Genomic DNA, 15,479 nt, shown 5'->3' with positions numbered 1-15,479 from the left:
CATGAACCAGCATGAATCTTAATATATTTTGTCATGCTCTGTTCATGTACTCAGTATATGAATGAAGCAATGTATAAGTGATGTTTTTTTAAAAAAGCAACTGTAAAACCATTTATAAAGAATGGCCTATTGTATTTTAACACTTAATGTTCGCCTGTGGTTTCCTATGAGCTATAGAGTAAGAGTAGAGGAAAAGCTGACTTTTTGACCATTTTTCTTTGTTTTTTTTTTGGTCTATTGCATTGGGTCAAAGATTTAGGGAGAATGACGACATTGAGTCAAGTTTTAGGAAAAGAGGGTGAGTTTCAACGTATTCATTCTGACAGCTTCTTGTCCTGAAAGAATTCATCTTGTATAACTTTACAGAGTGTTCTTTTGTATTCCCCTGCCCTCCCCCACCAACCTGGGGTGTCTCTAGAGGTTAACACACTATTCTCAAAACTAAATAACACTCAGAGAGCCTCAAAGCACCAGAGACATTGGGCTGCTTGGGGTGGGGATTGGCCATCAATACATATCTAGACCAGGTCAATAGCAAACGAAGGCTGTTGTCTCATAACAGCTGTTCAGTGGCCTCTGTGAAATGAGGTGGTGGCTTCCCTCCAGTTTCTGGACAGCTGTATTCCTCACAGAAAGCACTGCCACAATTGGCATCAACTGGCTCTCTTGCTTACAGCCTCCTCAGGCAGCTCATTGAATCTTCTCCTCTTTTCTCCCTGCTTTCTCCTCTCCACCCTCTTCATCTTCTTTCTCTTCATTTCTCCTTTCCCCTTCCTCTTGTCTTTTCCCTTTTCCTTTCCTTCTCTGTCTTACCGTAGGTGGCCTGGAAACAAAAGAGTAGCAGCCTTTTCTGAGGGAAGAATGCATTAACACCTCAGCCTGTGTTTTCTGCCAGGGCTTGTGAAGGGACCTAAGAGGAGCTGTTGGGATAGAATGCTCCTACCTCCCACAGCGTCTGCCTTCTCTGCCCCAGCCCTAAGTTGCTTTGCTCAAGGTGTGTCAGAGTTTACTCTGGGGTTGTGTATTTTATCCATTGAGGTGCTTTCATCACAAGGCAGGGAACACAGCTCTGTTTGTAGAATGGACGGGCCCACAGGGAATTTTGAATGACTCAGTAGTTGTGGTATAAACCCTTCATTATAACTCCCTCTTGGGCACAACCAGGAGTTACTAGAGACAGAGGGTTGCACAGTTTTTGGTTTCCTTCTCTGATAAGAAGGGGGTGGTGTGTATGGCAATCATATTCCCAAACCTCAAATAAACATACCTGTCCTGATTAGGCATTTTTTGATTTATAATCTATTTATCTGACAAGATTTTAATAAAGGAGTAATCAAACTTCATTTTTAAACTATATTTAACAAATTGTTTGAATTTTAGAAGGAATAAAATTCTATAAAATAAGACTTCTTAAAAATCCACAGCATGAGTTATTAACTTGACAGAATTCTTTGGATGCTCTTTGGCTCATTCATAGAACAATAATGTGATAGCAGTGATAGCTTCTATCCCTGAAATTTCCAAGTCTGCTCTCAAGTTATTCAACTTCATGCTCTCAGTCTCAATTTGAGTCAAAAAGCAGACCAAAGGAACATTTACCACTCATATTCTTATTTTTTCCAACCAGAAGGAAGCAATGGTTGATATGATGCTCTCTTACTCTGGAAAGAAAAAACAATTAAACAATTTTACAGTGGTTCTACACTTACTAAAAAACCCAAAGCATTTTGCCCCAGGCTGCCTCTGTTTAGAATTTAAAGCCTGTGTACAACATTGTATGGAGAAATTGAACCAACATGCCACACATTGGTTTGCAATTAGCTCATTACAATGTTGATTGCTAAGAAAGCTTACATGGCCAAGAAGATATCCAAACCTTTGAAATGACCATATGAAATCCAAACCAGGAGCTTGAATTGGGGCAATATTAAACAGATGTGAAATCCCAGATATCCTTTGCAATTTAGAAGGTAAAATAATTTAGCACAACCACTTTTGGCAAGGGTTTCAATTTTCAGAGTATGACCAGGACCCACAAAACAGTTATGTAAGAAAAAAGTGAGGTTCAGTGTTGGGGAAAATATCCTAACATCAGCTTTGATTCTACGGCCTTCTGAATCCACTTTCCCTCATCTATATGATGGGGCATCTATATGATACTCTGTCACCATATGCATTATTTTTGTTACTTCATAGATATAAAATGACTTGAAAATTAAAGTGATGAATAACTATTAATAATTAGAACAAGCAAACCATGTGTAAAAAATATCTTTAGAGAAATGTAATTTCTAGAATGGACAGATTGTATAACAGGTAAATGAGTGGCTCTCAGTTTTGTGATTCATTTATTCATTCAAAAAATGATGGATGAAATCTTAAAAATGATACAATCAGATTGGCTATGTGTCTATTTGTTCTTCCATTGAAAAAAAACAAACAATCCTCACATACATCTGACTTTGGAAGGAAGGAAGGAAGAGAGAAAGACAAAAGGAAAGTAAAAAAGAAAAAGTCATTCTGATTTATAATCATTTGTACTTTGGATGTGCCTTGAACTTTGCATTTAAAAAGAAAGTGTTTTTCTGATTTTCTACCAATCCCCCTCCTTGGCTTGCCATTTCTAATCATACCTTTCTCCTTGAAAGCAAATGACAAGTGAGGAAAAATTGGTGTATGGCTGCTAAAGCCTCTGCCTTAAATGAGCATTGCTTTCATTCAAACGGGTCAAAGTGAATGTCTGAGAAGGGGTGAGATTTTAAGGCTTGAGCAGTGAGTGGAAGTGTCATTTACTGACTCCACACCTTCTGTCATGGTGGAGTGGGACTTCATCTGGCACTTTAGCTTTCCCATCTACACTAGTCAAAATACCGTGTTATCACCTCCTTCTCTTTTTTTCCCCCCTTCAATAAAGATATTGAGAAGATTGAGAGAATGAATGGAGTAAATGTATATCATGTATATGAATAATATTCTTTTCCTAACAATGTACACTAGTCACAGGAAAACTGTTTTTCTATGTGGCTCATATTCATTCCTCTAAGCTCTGAAATCTTGCCTCAGAATTTAGTCCATGGAATGTAAATCCAAGATTCATAATGGGCTAAACCAATGAGAAAGATGAAGGTATCAGGTTTTTTTTAAGACAATAGGGAATGGCCAGGGTTGTGTCCATGGGGAGGGTCACATCCAAGGCCAGCCAGGTGTACAATTCTGGGACACCACAGTCATATCATATTGTATGTGAATGGTGCCCCCTAGTGTGGAGTAGTGCATACCCTGCCCATTGGTCCGTTCAGTTCACCCACCTTGAATTTACTCTGTTCCAGGAATGGTTCTAACTGGTGGAAGACAGCAGTAGAGAAAGCAGACAGGAATCCCTGGTCTCACGAAAATTAAAAGCATTCTCACTGTATTATTTTTTTAAAGGCAAAAAGCACCAGGCCAATCAAATAAAATGCATATATGTATAGAATTTGGCCCATTGGCCCACCAATTCATGACCCCTGCTTTAGGCTTTTAAATTATTTCTGTGACCTTGCAGGTTTTCACCACAGGGACAAAACATAGAAATGTACTGACCCACAGGTTTGCATCTTCTGCTTAGCTCATGCTTAGTGAGAGCAATATGTATATACAAAAGTCAGCTAATTAATTTTCAATTTAAATTCGATTTCCCCATCCCAGGATCTGTACTTACTACTTCTTCTCCCATGAAAACATAATTCCTAAGGTGATCTGTTAGGTAAGTGAGGAAGGAAAACTAGAATGAGGCAAGGGTCATGGTATTCTGCCAAAGCGCTGTCTGCCTAACTACCCATCGCTCCTGGAGACTAATGGCAGAGGTGAGCAATGTTCACTGTGGCTCTTGAACCAATTCAAAGTCCTCTCCTAACCACGTACAAATTTAATTTTTTTTTTTTTTTTGCAAGGAAATAGGAAGAGTCCCTAAAGCTTCAGGTGTCTTAGGGATTATGTTAACAGAAGCAGGGAAGAGTAGAATTGAAAGAGCTCACATAAAGAATTTATTTTTCAGTCTTATGGCATCTTAATGCCATGTGACAAAAAGTTTTAATTTAATCTGCATATAGGCAAAATGGAACCAAAAAAAGGAGTTCTGATCACTTAACTACTTTTATGTCTGTGTGGAAGATTTTTCTTTCTTTTTATTTTTTCTTTTTCTTTCTTTCTTTATTTCTTCTTTTTTTTTTTTTTTTGCATTGGAAATTTCAGTAAAATTGAAAACTTGTATTAATTTTCTGCAAGAAGCTTTAGAGAAATGCTGTGATGGTACTCAAAGAGTTTAAAAGTTTCCACCTCAGAACTTTGAATTTTCTTAAATAAGATCATGACTCAAAAATATTTAAAGAACCTAGGTCACAAACCTGACGAGAGAGTGTCAGAGTAGAAAGGTATAAAGACCAAATGTAAGCATATACATCTTCCAAGAACTAGAGCAAAGACCTTCCATGAGGAGTCTTCCTCTTGATCTACCTGCTTTCCAGAATCCTTTCCTTCCAAAACCCCTCATAAATGAACGATAACAATAATAATAATCAGAGGAGAGAGTGTTTCCCTATCAATCTGCACGTTACATTAAATTACTTTTCCCAAAATCTGGAAGTATTTCCTGAAAACTGGCAAAGGTATTAATTTTTTTTCTCTCTCTCCCTCTCTTTAAATCACAAAGCAAAATTCCACTGTCCCTCTACCCCCCCCCCCTTCTAAAAAAAAAAAAGTTGTCGAGTTTTGCTTTTCTATTCACTGCAGTTCTGGCCAAAGTAAAGCCCTCTTTCTCAATGACGTCAAGATCTTTACCAAGATTAGGCTTTCATTTCTCTATTGCAGCAATTAGCCAGGGAATGTATAAAAGGCTTCAGGGAGACTCACTGGGCTGCAGAGAGAGAGAGAGAGAGGCACTTTGCACCACAGACAGATAGCACGAAGGAAAAGCCAGAGCGAGTGAGGAAGAGAAGAGTCAGTCGCTCCTGGGGAAGGGAGAGAGAGACAGGCTGGGAGAAGGAGAACAGAAAGTGTGTGTCAAACGGAGTAAAGAAGGGGGAAAACTACCCTTCAAGCACATTTTTAAAACTCTGGCAACTCCAGAAAGAAACGGGCTACGTTTCTGAACATTAGAGACAATGAAAAGCTAAAGAAAATTTTGCAATCTCTGCCACAGTCTCATAGGTGCTTAGAAATGAAAGTAGAGCTGCCTGTCTGTCACCGACTCTGAGAGGGGTGACTGGATTAGGGACGGGGACGCCAGTTTGTGTGTGGGTTGTTTTTTGTTTTTTGTGGGGTTTTTTTTGTTTTTTTTGTTTTGTTTTGTTTTGTTTTTTAACATCTTAAATCCTGAAAAAAAAAAAAAAAAAGGCAGCAGCTCCGAATTGAATGAATTGATGGGCACACTCCAACTGCTGGGCTGCAGAGACTGGACTTGGTCTTGCCATTTCTGCTTCTTTGAAAGAGGAGACAACTTGGGCTTCCTTTTAATTTAGTTTTTCTCCTTCTCCCCCCACCCCGGCCTTCCCCTTTATCTCCCCCACCCCCTCTATCACCACCCCCCCTTTTAAATAAGAGGGTGAAGGGGAACCAGAGCGCACAAGGGAACTGACTGGGAGGCAGAGAAGATGGGCATCCTCAGCGTAGACTTGCTGATCACACTGCAAATTCTGCCAGTTTTTTTCTCCAACTGCCTCTTCCTGGCACTCTATGACTCGGTCATTCTCCTCAAGCACGTGGTGCTGCTGCTGAGCCGCTCCAAGTCCACTCGCGGGGAGTGGAGGCGCATGCTGACCTCAGAGGGAATGCGCTGCATCTGGAAGAGCTTCCTCCTCGATGCCTACAAGCAGGTGAGCTGCCCCGGCAGGGGCTTCTCCCCCGGTGAGCAGGGGCAGGGGCTGGCGAGCGAGGGACCGCAGGCCCTGGGGAGCATCGGGTTGGGATCCTGGCGCACCATCTAGGCTCCTGGCGTTATGCTCAAGGGAGCCCCTACCTGTGCCTTCCACACCTGTCACACAGGTTAGATTTGGGGATGACAGGTATTAAGCTGTTATGACTCTGTGCCACCTAGTAAAGACGCTTTCTAATAAGAGCCATTAATGTCTTGCTGCAATTTTGGAAGAGAGGGTATTTGTGCCTGATGAGTAACTTTGGGAAAAGTCAGAAAATGTTGGGGGAGGGGAGGAGACCAATGCATTTAACCTGCTCTTGTAACAAACTTGGATTTTGATGTTTTGCTTGATGAGAGGCTGGGGTGCACTAGGAAAGACAGTTCAGTGCTGGGCACTGAAAAGTGAGGGAAAAAAGAAAATGCTCCTCAGAACCCTCAGAGTTAGCAAGCCTTAACAAAATGGTCACGGCGGGTAAGATTTGGCATAAAAGCCCCCTTGTTTCTGGTAGAGGTAAGAGTTAACGAAAGCAGCCCTGTGTGCAGCGTCCTCCTCTAGGTGGACGTTGTTTTACTTGAAGGATAGTTGACATACAATGTACAGGTGTACAACGTGGTGATTTGACAATTATGTACATTAGGAAATGTTCACCATGAAAACTATGGTTACCATCTGTCACCACACAAAGTTATTACAAACTTATTGACTATATTGTGCTATACTTTTCATCCCCATGGCTTATTTGATTTGAACCCTTTCGAAGTGGTTATAAGGCAATGAGTCCTGGGTCACTAGATATCAATTTGCAATAGAAAGAGCTGTGAACTAGCTGTCAGAAATCCAGACTTTGTACGGGGAAACCACATTTGCCTTCTCAAAAGTAAAAAAGTTGTCCTAGAAAGAGCAGATAAGTCTATGGTTCATTACAGTCTCAAAACTGTCACAACACATGCCTTGAGCACCGGAGCAGTGGCCTCACTTAGCTGCGGAACACACATCCCAGGGCTGCTTCTCAAAACCAGACCTGGTGATCTGTGTTTCTAAGACTTGCCTTTTGGCTGCTTGGAGATGTTGGTAGGACATCCTCAACTCCGATCTCAAGGGCCAACGGGGGGCATTTTGGCACTGGTCCTTTGTCAGTTGGCACCTCTGCCTATGCCCACGTGACTCCTACTGATCTCTGGGCTTAAGAATGGACTCACTTGGCAAAAGTTGCTGTCAAAGTAGACGGTCCTGGTTTTCCCCAACTGTACTGGGGGACCTCGTCCAAGATGGCAGGGAAGGGAATTTGAGAGGCATATGGAAGGCAATGAAGTGGTACATTGTAGACAAACAGCACCACAGAAGCAGGATGAAAACTCAGAATCAAAGAGGAGGAAGGGAAGACTCCCCCATAAATCAACCCTAGAAAAATAAATCTGTGCATGAGGAAAGGAAAAGGAGTAGCTTCTAGTCACAAAGAATCCAGAGTAGGTTTGTCCACTGAAAATTAAATATTCAAGAAGGAAATATTCATTGTGAATTCAGGAAGGTTTACTACAACACACGTCTTTCTTATTGAAAGCAACCTGCATCTGTCCTAAAGGCCAGAGAATAGTAAGAGCTCTTGTTAGTAAGTGAAAATTCTTTTTTGATGATATGAAACAATGCTTAAAGTTCTAATCATATAATCTCCATTATATCATGCATGTTGGGCAAAGGGGAGATGATGGAGGGAGATACTGAGATGACTATTTCACTCCCACAAATGTATCACTGAATGTGAATTTTTTATGTTTTGACATGGGAGTAAAGAATTTGGAAGAAGGTGGAGAACACACAAGTATGTCAGGCACATTATGAATTAGGAAGTTCCCTCATCTACATCTGTATTTTGTAGGTGTTAGGAAGACAAAATGGAGATGCCAATGGCTTGAACTCAGCATATTAAACTCTTACTTTTTTGAAAGATAATTGACATTTGCCTATAAAAGAAAAGTCACTTCTCAGGAGAATTTTATATATGAATATGTGCTTACATAGATATCTCACATAAAACATGGGGGCTGTGCTGTTACCCACAAATATTAAGTGACATTGTTTCTCCTATCAAGCAGCTTATTGAAATAAAGAGGGAAAAACAAATGTCTCTTCAATAAACTTGATTGTTTATTTTTTCACTGATAATATAGCATTGCATTATGTAGCAATATTTTGTTAATTGTATTCCAAGAAATTGACAAGGACAAGTGATTTTTCTTTTTTTTTTTTTTTTTGCATATGGTTTATGTATTCTTCTCTTGTATTGTTTCTATTGATTTGATTAGTGACCAAGTTCATAGCTGATGTTATTATGTTTGCTTTTTATGATTTATATAATAGATACCATGAGAAGGAACAAACCAGGAACCCATATATCCAGAGACAAGACTGGACTGGGTGTACAATGAATAGAAACGTTGTGAACACAGCTTGCACTGAATTTAGGTCTCCTCTGTCTCCCAAGTATGACAAGGGTGGTGGTAGCTGTCGTGGCATTTGAGGGTCACTCAGAATCTCTAAAACAAGTTGAATGACTTCCCTGACTGCTGTTTTCATCTGTGATGCTGTCTTTGGGTGTGGCCATTTCCAGAGCCACACTGGAGGAAGTTTTGTGTGAGGTGGCACCATGGTATTTCACAATGCCGACTTACGTTATCTCAAGGCCGCCACCCTCAGAAGCAGAGATTTCTGGGAGGAGGGGTTTGCACACCTGCCATACACAAGGCATGTCATTTCTAATTCCCCTCATTGAAGGTCAGATATTTGGGGAGATAGTTAGAGAAAGTGCAGTAAAAGTGTTATCCCTGTATTTGGCTCCTGGAGGGGGTGACAAAGAAATTAAAATAGAACAAAATAAAAACAACCCTTCTTCATTAAAATGTTGAATGGAATTTAAAATTAATTCCAGAGTGGAACCTTTAAAGATAATTTGCTCTTGGTTATAGGGAGTTCCATGCATGGGTTTTGATGGAAAAAAAGTCTACGGAAACTTGTGATGGACAGAGGTGAATAACAGATGTTTGTTATTTAAGTTTTCCTAATCTGTGTCATTGCATCTAACACTGCATCCTTGTACTAGCACTCCAAGACTCGAAAATGCAACCAATAAGCAAACTCCCCTGTCTGGGAACCGGGCTCCTACCTAAATGAAGTGTAAAAGTAAACACACAGTATAGATGTTGACAAGCAGTTTAATTTCTATGCAGTTAATATCGCGGTAGCACAGAAAACATATTCATTTGAACATATAATTTTGGTTTTGAAAGGGTCTCTAACCTCCTCCTCTTCATTCACCTCCAGCCTTTTGACACTAGTTTCTACAATGGAAAATAGCTCTCTTAAGAGAGAAACATTCTCAAAAGAACACAAAGGAAGCCCCAGCCAGAGTTTATCCATCACTTGGATAAAACACTAGGAAATGATACAGCTTAGAGCTGCATTTTCAAGGCATGCACCAAAAACAGAAGGACCAGAGAGGAGTTGAACTTGGAGGAAAGAGTCACTGGCTCATTCTTCAACTCTGGTTTATTTGGCCAGTTGGAATGTACCTGGGTAAATTACTGTTTAATCATTGTTTGGCCATGTTTGTAAGGACACTGATGTAGCCTGGTCATTATGTCAAAGAATTTGAAATTTCTTGATGGTTAATAAAGCCATCCTAGGGCTTTTGTGTAGCAAGAAGGATGTGTAAATATTGTTCTGCCACACACCCAACCCCCATTTTTATCATTTGCCTTACTTCCTATCATGAGATGAGGTGATATTTTGTACAGAGGCCTTTCTAAGGCTGTGGAAAAGAGGAAAAAAAAAAAACAAGGTTAGTAGTATATGCTCTATTTCCAGCTTCTGCTTGATGAATGGTTCTTTTTTCCCCTTGCCCTGCATTTCAGAGTCCACATGCTAACGCAGTATTATCCTTTTCCCCATGCACTGAACATTGTCAGTAAAAGGAATCCTATCATCAAAGGAATCAAATTTATAGGCCATATATTTACCCTCTTGTTCATATTTATAAATATGGCTATCACAACATTTGCATTCTGCCTGGAGAGGTCATGTGTTATAAAAATGAAGCCCTTTATTTACTCCCTTGTTGGTGTTGTGTTGATGTTGATTACACAAACATAGGAAAGGACAACTGTAATAGCGCAGATGAGAGAGATAAAGTCAGTGATGACGATATTACATTTTACGTATGTCCTTTCTGATCCTTGGAAAATAAAGGGACCCTTTGGGAACATCGGAACTTCAAGACCAATTAGTGGAAATGATGCTTCTTGTGTTTGGGCATTAAATACTGGGCAGGGTTCTCTTTAGAGCAGCTAATGCTGGCAGGGAAAGAGGTACCGACCTAATTACTCTTCCGCAAGAGTAAAAAATGCCTTTTGAATGCCTCTTTGGCAAATATGTCTCATTAAGGACAAAAACCAAACACAAACCCTCTAAGAAGGAGAAATTAAGATGATAGGTAACTTGTGGCCAGGAGACTTTCTGTGCCACTGTGGGAAATTAAAACAAAGTTTGAGAGTACCAGGGGATAACTTGTTTTTGTTGAGCTTCTTTCCTGCAGCCTAAATGTTATTATGGGACCAACTTTATTTTCTTCATCATTTTGGCTCTTTGTCAAGGAATGCTTTGCTCCTGGGGAAAGCAAAGAATCTTCCATCATTGAAGACAATGGTGATTCTCCCATTCCATCTCAGCAGGGCATATAACTGAGCAAACCAAGAAATTCTCCACTTGAAACTCTGTTCATAATAGGAATTTAATTTTCACGGAGATCAAATGGGAAGATGAGAAATGATATTGGTCTCAAATGGCAATTGAGAAAGGACAGTAATGTCCTTTTAAAAGATTTATTTTTGTTTGTTTGTTTGTTTAAAGTGAACTTCCATTTTTTTTTAATTTCTGAAGTTTTTTTTTCTTTATTGTTGCTAAAGTGTCATCAGCAGGTTTTAGCAAAGATGGACAGATTTTATGATTAGTATATGATGTTTATAAAAGTAGACTACTGGTCTACTCACACTGAGACTTACAAATAATGGGTGTGGGGTTTTTTCTTTCCATGTAGTTTTATTAATATCATTAGTATTACCTATGCATTTTCTCTAACCTAGTCATCTTCATGAACACGCTGTTTATGACATTCCAATCTGCAGTAGGGTCCCATGGCTGCAGAGCAAAATAAAAAGAATTGGCTACTTTGATTTCATACATTGGGAGCCAAGATAATCAAGAGCAGATCAACAGTATTCGGTGTTGATTATGGCAGAACTCTACAATAGGGCTCCAGGATTCACATTTCTGAATTATCTGACTCAGTGAACATATCCATCACCCAAACATAATTATGTTCATTGCAGGTCTAGGTTATTATTAAGTGTAAAATTCCTCACTGACCCCTAGGATTATAATAGCTATCGTTCATTTACTAATTCATTCAACAAAATTTCCAGCTTAATAAAATGCCAGTGCTGCCCTCGGCACTACACACACACACACACACACACACACAAAAGCATTATGTATTTGGTAACTTTTCTAATTTTTAATTTGAGAGTGAAGGTATTGTACTTGTTTGAAATTTTCTAAGTCTGTACTTTGAAAAGAATTACGTGGCTGAACTATAGACATTGTCACTAAGAGGAAGGAGAAGGTGCTTTAATTTTCTAAGAAAATTAACTACAGGTAATATGAGAGCCACCTGTGACAGAAGCATCAGATGAGATTATTCAGTTGAATAATCAGGAATAATGCAAAATCAGCAGTTCTGCTTGGGTGAGAGTCAGGGGCATCAGAGGTCTTTAACATGATTCCAAAAAGCAGATGGTTGTTTCCACCTACCAAGAACCTACAAGTCTGTAGTCTAGAGATGACTTTTCTTCTGTGAATGGGTTGTTGACTTCACAAGAAGTCACTACAGCATTTAATGGATTTAGAGTGAATGCATTCAGATCTTTATATCACAGTATGTTGAGGAACACAACACAGTATCATTGAAAGCAGCCCTTCTAGAGCTGTTACTGATAGTTTAAGTGGGAAAAATCTAATGAGAAGGTAGGTTAAAAGATATATAATACCTATAAAGTGTGTATCTTTAAATTTTAAGCATATTTTCATACCTCAGAGATGTGTGAGGTGTTATTTTACCTCATATAAAATAACCCAGCTGAAAGTGGTTTATAAGATTTCTCCATCTAGGGTAACTTGCAAATTAACCAAGAAAATTAATATAAACAAAGTAACTTTCTCCCTGATAGTAACTAAAAACAAATGTACTTATTTAAATCATACCAACAGCTTCCTTTTCTAAGAAAGAAGATTGTTATCTTAAGATTTTTAGGAAACTAATAGTATTGTTTCAAATCCGCATTGCTAGGATTTTTCAGAAGGGAGAGAAAGAACTTCTTTCCTTCTTTCTCTACAGTTAAAATGAGTTATGCATCACATTAGATAGAAGCTTCTGAATGAAAGCCCTTGAGTATTTTACATCAGTTTGGATTGTTGAGTCTTTAACAGTTTACTTCTAAGTGACTTCAATTACTAACAGTGTTATATGTGGCTGTATTTATATGAGGGAAATAAGTCGATCCAGTTGGGAGTGTTTTGTAATATTAAGTATAGCGTATAAAAATCAACCAGGCTGTCGTAAGTTGTCCGTAATGTTATTGGCTTTGATTAAACCATACTAGGGGAAGATCCGATTGTGCTAATTCAAACTGAAGTAATTGGTTCTTTTATGTTGCAAGCTTTTTATTATCAATTTACAGATCCAAAGGCCAGCAAACTTTCCTTCATTCTGTGTTCAGCTATTTAAACCACTTGCAAAGGGGCATGTGGAACAATTTTCTTCTATACCTTCTTTTATACCTGCCTGAGTATTTTAAAATTCAGAGGAGCTTGTTAATAGAATGTATGATAGAAAAGTAAATGGTTTGTGATTTCCTAGAAAAAACAGGAAAACAAAACAAAAACCCATGAAAAATGAGGAATTAAAATAATTCTATGTTTTTATTTCATTTGTTTAATGGAAATGAACTCATTTCCATTACTTTTGGGTTATGGGAACCCAAAAGTAAGTGGTAGCTCAAGAAACCTCTAGGAAGGACATCATCCTGAGAAGAGATCAAATTACTTCTGAGGATAGTCTTTTTTTTTTTTTTTTAAACATAGAGTTTCCCAGAAAGATGATATGCTGTTTCACATGTTTGGGTGGCATTTAATAATGGAACCTATACTCACACAATGATTTATAGTATACAAGAGCTCATTTTCTTATGTTGTAGCCCTTATAACTGTCTGAGGAAGACAGGCATTATTATCAGCATTTTACAGATGGAAAAACTGAAGCACTGACGAGGTGAAGTGGGAGTAGCCCTTCTAGTAAATGGTGGACCTCAGATTTCTAGCTCTGGCCAAGAATTGAGCCCATTGGTACCATTGTCCATTGGTGGAGATTAAGTAAATTAGCATCATGCAAGAATACAAAGGTCTTTCCTGAGTATTTTAGAATTCATAAGTGGGAATACAAAAAAGAGGTACCTAATCCCCACAGCTCTGACAATTTCACTTAAAGTAGACCATTCACTTTTAACTTTTAAAATAAAGTCAATTAATCATTTGTTGTATCATGTGTGCTAAGCATTGACAGCAGAGTAAGCTAGTAAAGAATACCAGCCTCAACATAATTATGAAAAGAGTGGTGCCTTCAATGGTTCTTTGAATGTGGTGGCTTCAATGATGAAAATAATTACCTTCAATGACTATACAGAATGAAAAAGACTTTTACTCTTTAGGGCCATTCTTTACATTACCAGCCATGATGCTTCTTTACTCAAATCAATATATATTTATCATATCCTATGAAGGAAATCCCACATTGTATTAGAGCCGGTTGTTTTTGTATAGAGTGAATTGGAGTAACAATGCATTTCATATGGTATTCTCTCCCCTTTTCTTTTTTTCACCATCAGGTGAAATTGGGTGAAGATGCCCCCAATTCCAATGTGGTACATGTCTCTAATTCTGAAGGAGGTGACAACAGTAGAAATGGTGCCCAGGTGAAGATAGTTGATGGAGGCGAGTGCCACCTTCTTGACTTTGCCAGCCCTGAGCGTCCACTGGTGGTCAATTTTGGCTCAGCCACTTGACCTCCTTTTACTAGCCAGCTGCCAGCCTTCAGCAAACTGGTGGAAGAGTTCTCATCAGTGGCTGACTTCCTGTTGGTCTACATTGATGAGGCTCATCCTTCAGATGGTTGGGCAGTGCCTGGTGATTCTTCTTTGTCTTTTGAAGTGAAGAAGCACCGGAACCAAGAAGACCGATGTGCAGCAGCCCACCAGCTTCTGGAGCGTTTCTCCTTGCCGCCCCAGTGCCGAGTTGTGGCTGACCGCATGGACAATAATGCCAATGTAGCTTATGGTGTAGCCTTTGAACGTGTGTGTATTGTGCAGAGACAGAAAATTGCTTATCTAGGAGGAAAGGGGCCCTTCTACTACAACCTTCAAGAAGTCCGGCGTTGGCTGGAGAAGAATTTCAGCAAAAGATGAAATCTAGATTAGCTGGTTGAAGGTATGATTGTAAAAGAGTTTTTTGTTTTTTTTTTAATTATGTAAAGAAAAGGAAACTAAGAACTGAATCCACTATTTCAACTGAGTCTCATTGTCTCCCTGAAAGACAGGAATTTACGTGTCAGAAGAACATAAGCTTCTAACATCTCCATACTTCTTTTACCACTCAAATGGCATTTGGCTAAATAGTAGCCCCATCACATCTCTTCCTAGTGAAAAGCCCTGAGTAAAAAGATCCCAAGATGTAGAAGAAGAAACCCTGTTTCACATGTGTTCATCTGCCTTGGGAAAGAAGTAATACAGCTGATGGAAGCTTTGGGACCTGAAGAACAGACTTACCTGAATAACTACTACGTTAGGGAACTATTGTCCTTGTTAGTACAAGGGGTATTGCCTTAGGCTTTATTCAGCATGGATAGAGCCCAACTGGAAAATTCCCAAATATTTACTTATGATGAATCCTTGAGTCCAGTCCTTGTGCTTGGGACTTCTTGTTTAACAATGTTCAAGTAGTTTCTGCTGTTTTAGTTTCTAGCCATCTGGTGCTCTCTGCCAGTCTAAATATCCCAGAACTCACAGATGTATTGGTAGATACCAATAATGATCCCTGGAGGGTTAGATTATCTGAAATCTGAGGGTTACTTTTTAGGCAGGTGGGAAAGTACTAGAAGAAAATCATATTGACAAGCTAGGAAAGGATGCAGAAAGATGAGGAGGCTTCACAGAGTTTAACTTTGAAGCTGTGGAGAGTGGGACTAATTTGTTAGCCACCGAAACATTGAAACATAAAACATACATGGGCCAGAAAAAGAAGCAGCTCAACTATAATTAGCATTGAGAATATACATATGAAATCAATATATTTATCATATACTCCTGAACTAAGGGAGAAAGGGCATTGAAAGAGGGAAAAAAAACCACACTTCATTATTTGTAATTATGACAATTTTTTGGTAGAAATAATTACTTTTTGAAACATGTTTGTGGTATGTATATT

At 39.0% G+C, this 15,479-nt stretch overlaps 1 protein-coding gene and 1 long non-coding RNA gene across 2 annotated transcripts; one reads left to right on the top strand and one right to left on the bottom strand.

Annotated features, from left to right (window-relative positions):
* Positions 1 to 1,435: 1,435 nt before the first annotated feature.
* On the bottom strand, positions 1,436 to 5,685 carry LOC122221392. The gene is made up of 3 exons (XR_006203184.1): positions 5,616 to 5,685; positions 3,309 to 3,380; positions 1,436 to 1,661 (listed from the first exon to the last, which is right to left on the bottom strand). It is a non-coding gene; the product is annotated as an uncharacterized LOC122221392 (long non-coding RNA).
* Positions 5,625 to 14,481, top strand: DIO2 (iodothyronine deiodinase 2). The gene is given in 3 exon segments (XM_042940680.1): positions 5,625 to 5,852; positions 13,886 to 14,456; positions 14,459 to 14,481. Coding segments are annotated over 3 exon segments (816 nt in total). The 5' UTR covers positions 5,625 to 5,630.
* Positions 14,482 to 15,479: the final 998 nt, after the last annotated feature.

The sequence above is a fragment of the Panthera leo genome, chromosome B3 (assembly GCF_018350215.1).
Source record: "Panthera leo isolate Ple1 chromosome B3, P.leo_Ple1_pat1.1, whole genome shotgun sequence".
NCBI lineage: Eukaryota > Metazoa > Chordata > Mammalia > Carnivora > Felidae > Panthera > Panthera leo.
The sequence above is the reverse complement of the archived record's forward strand: the minus strand, read 5'-3'. Positions and strand labels throughout refer to the sequence as shown.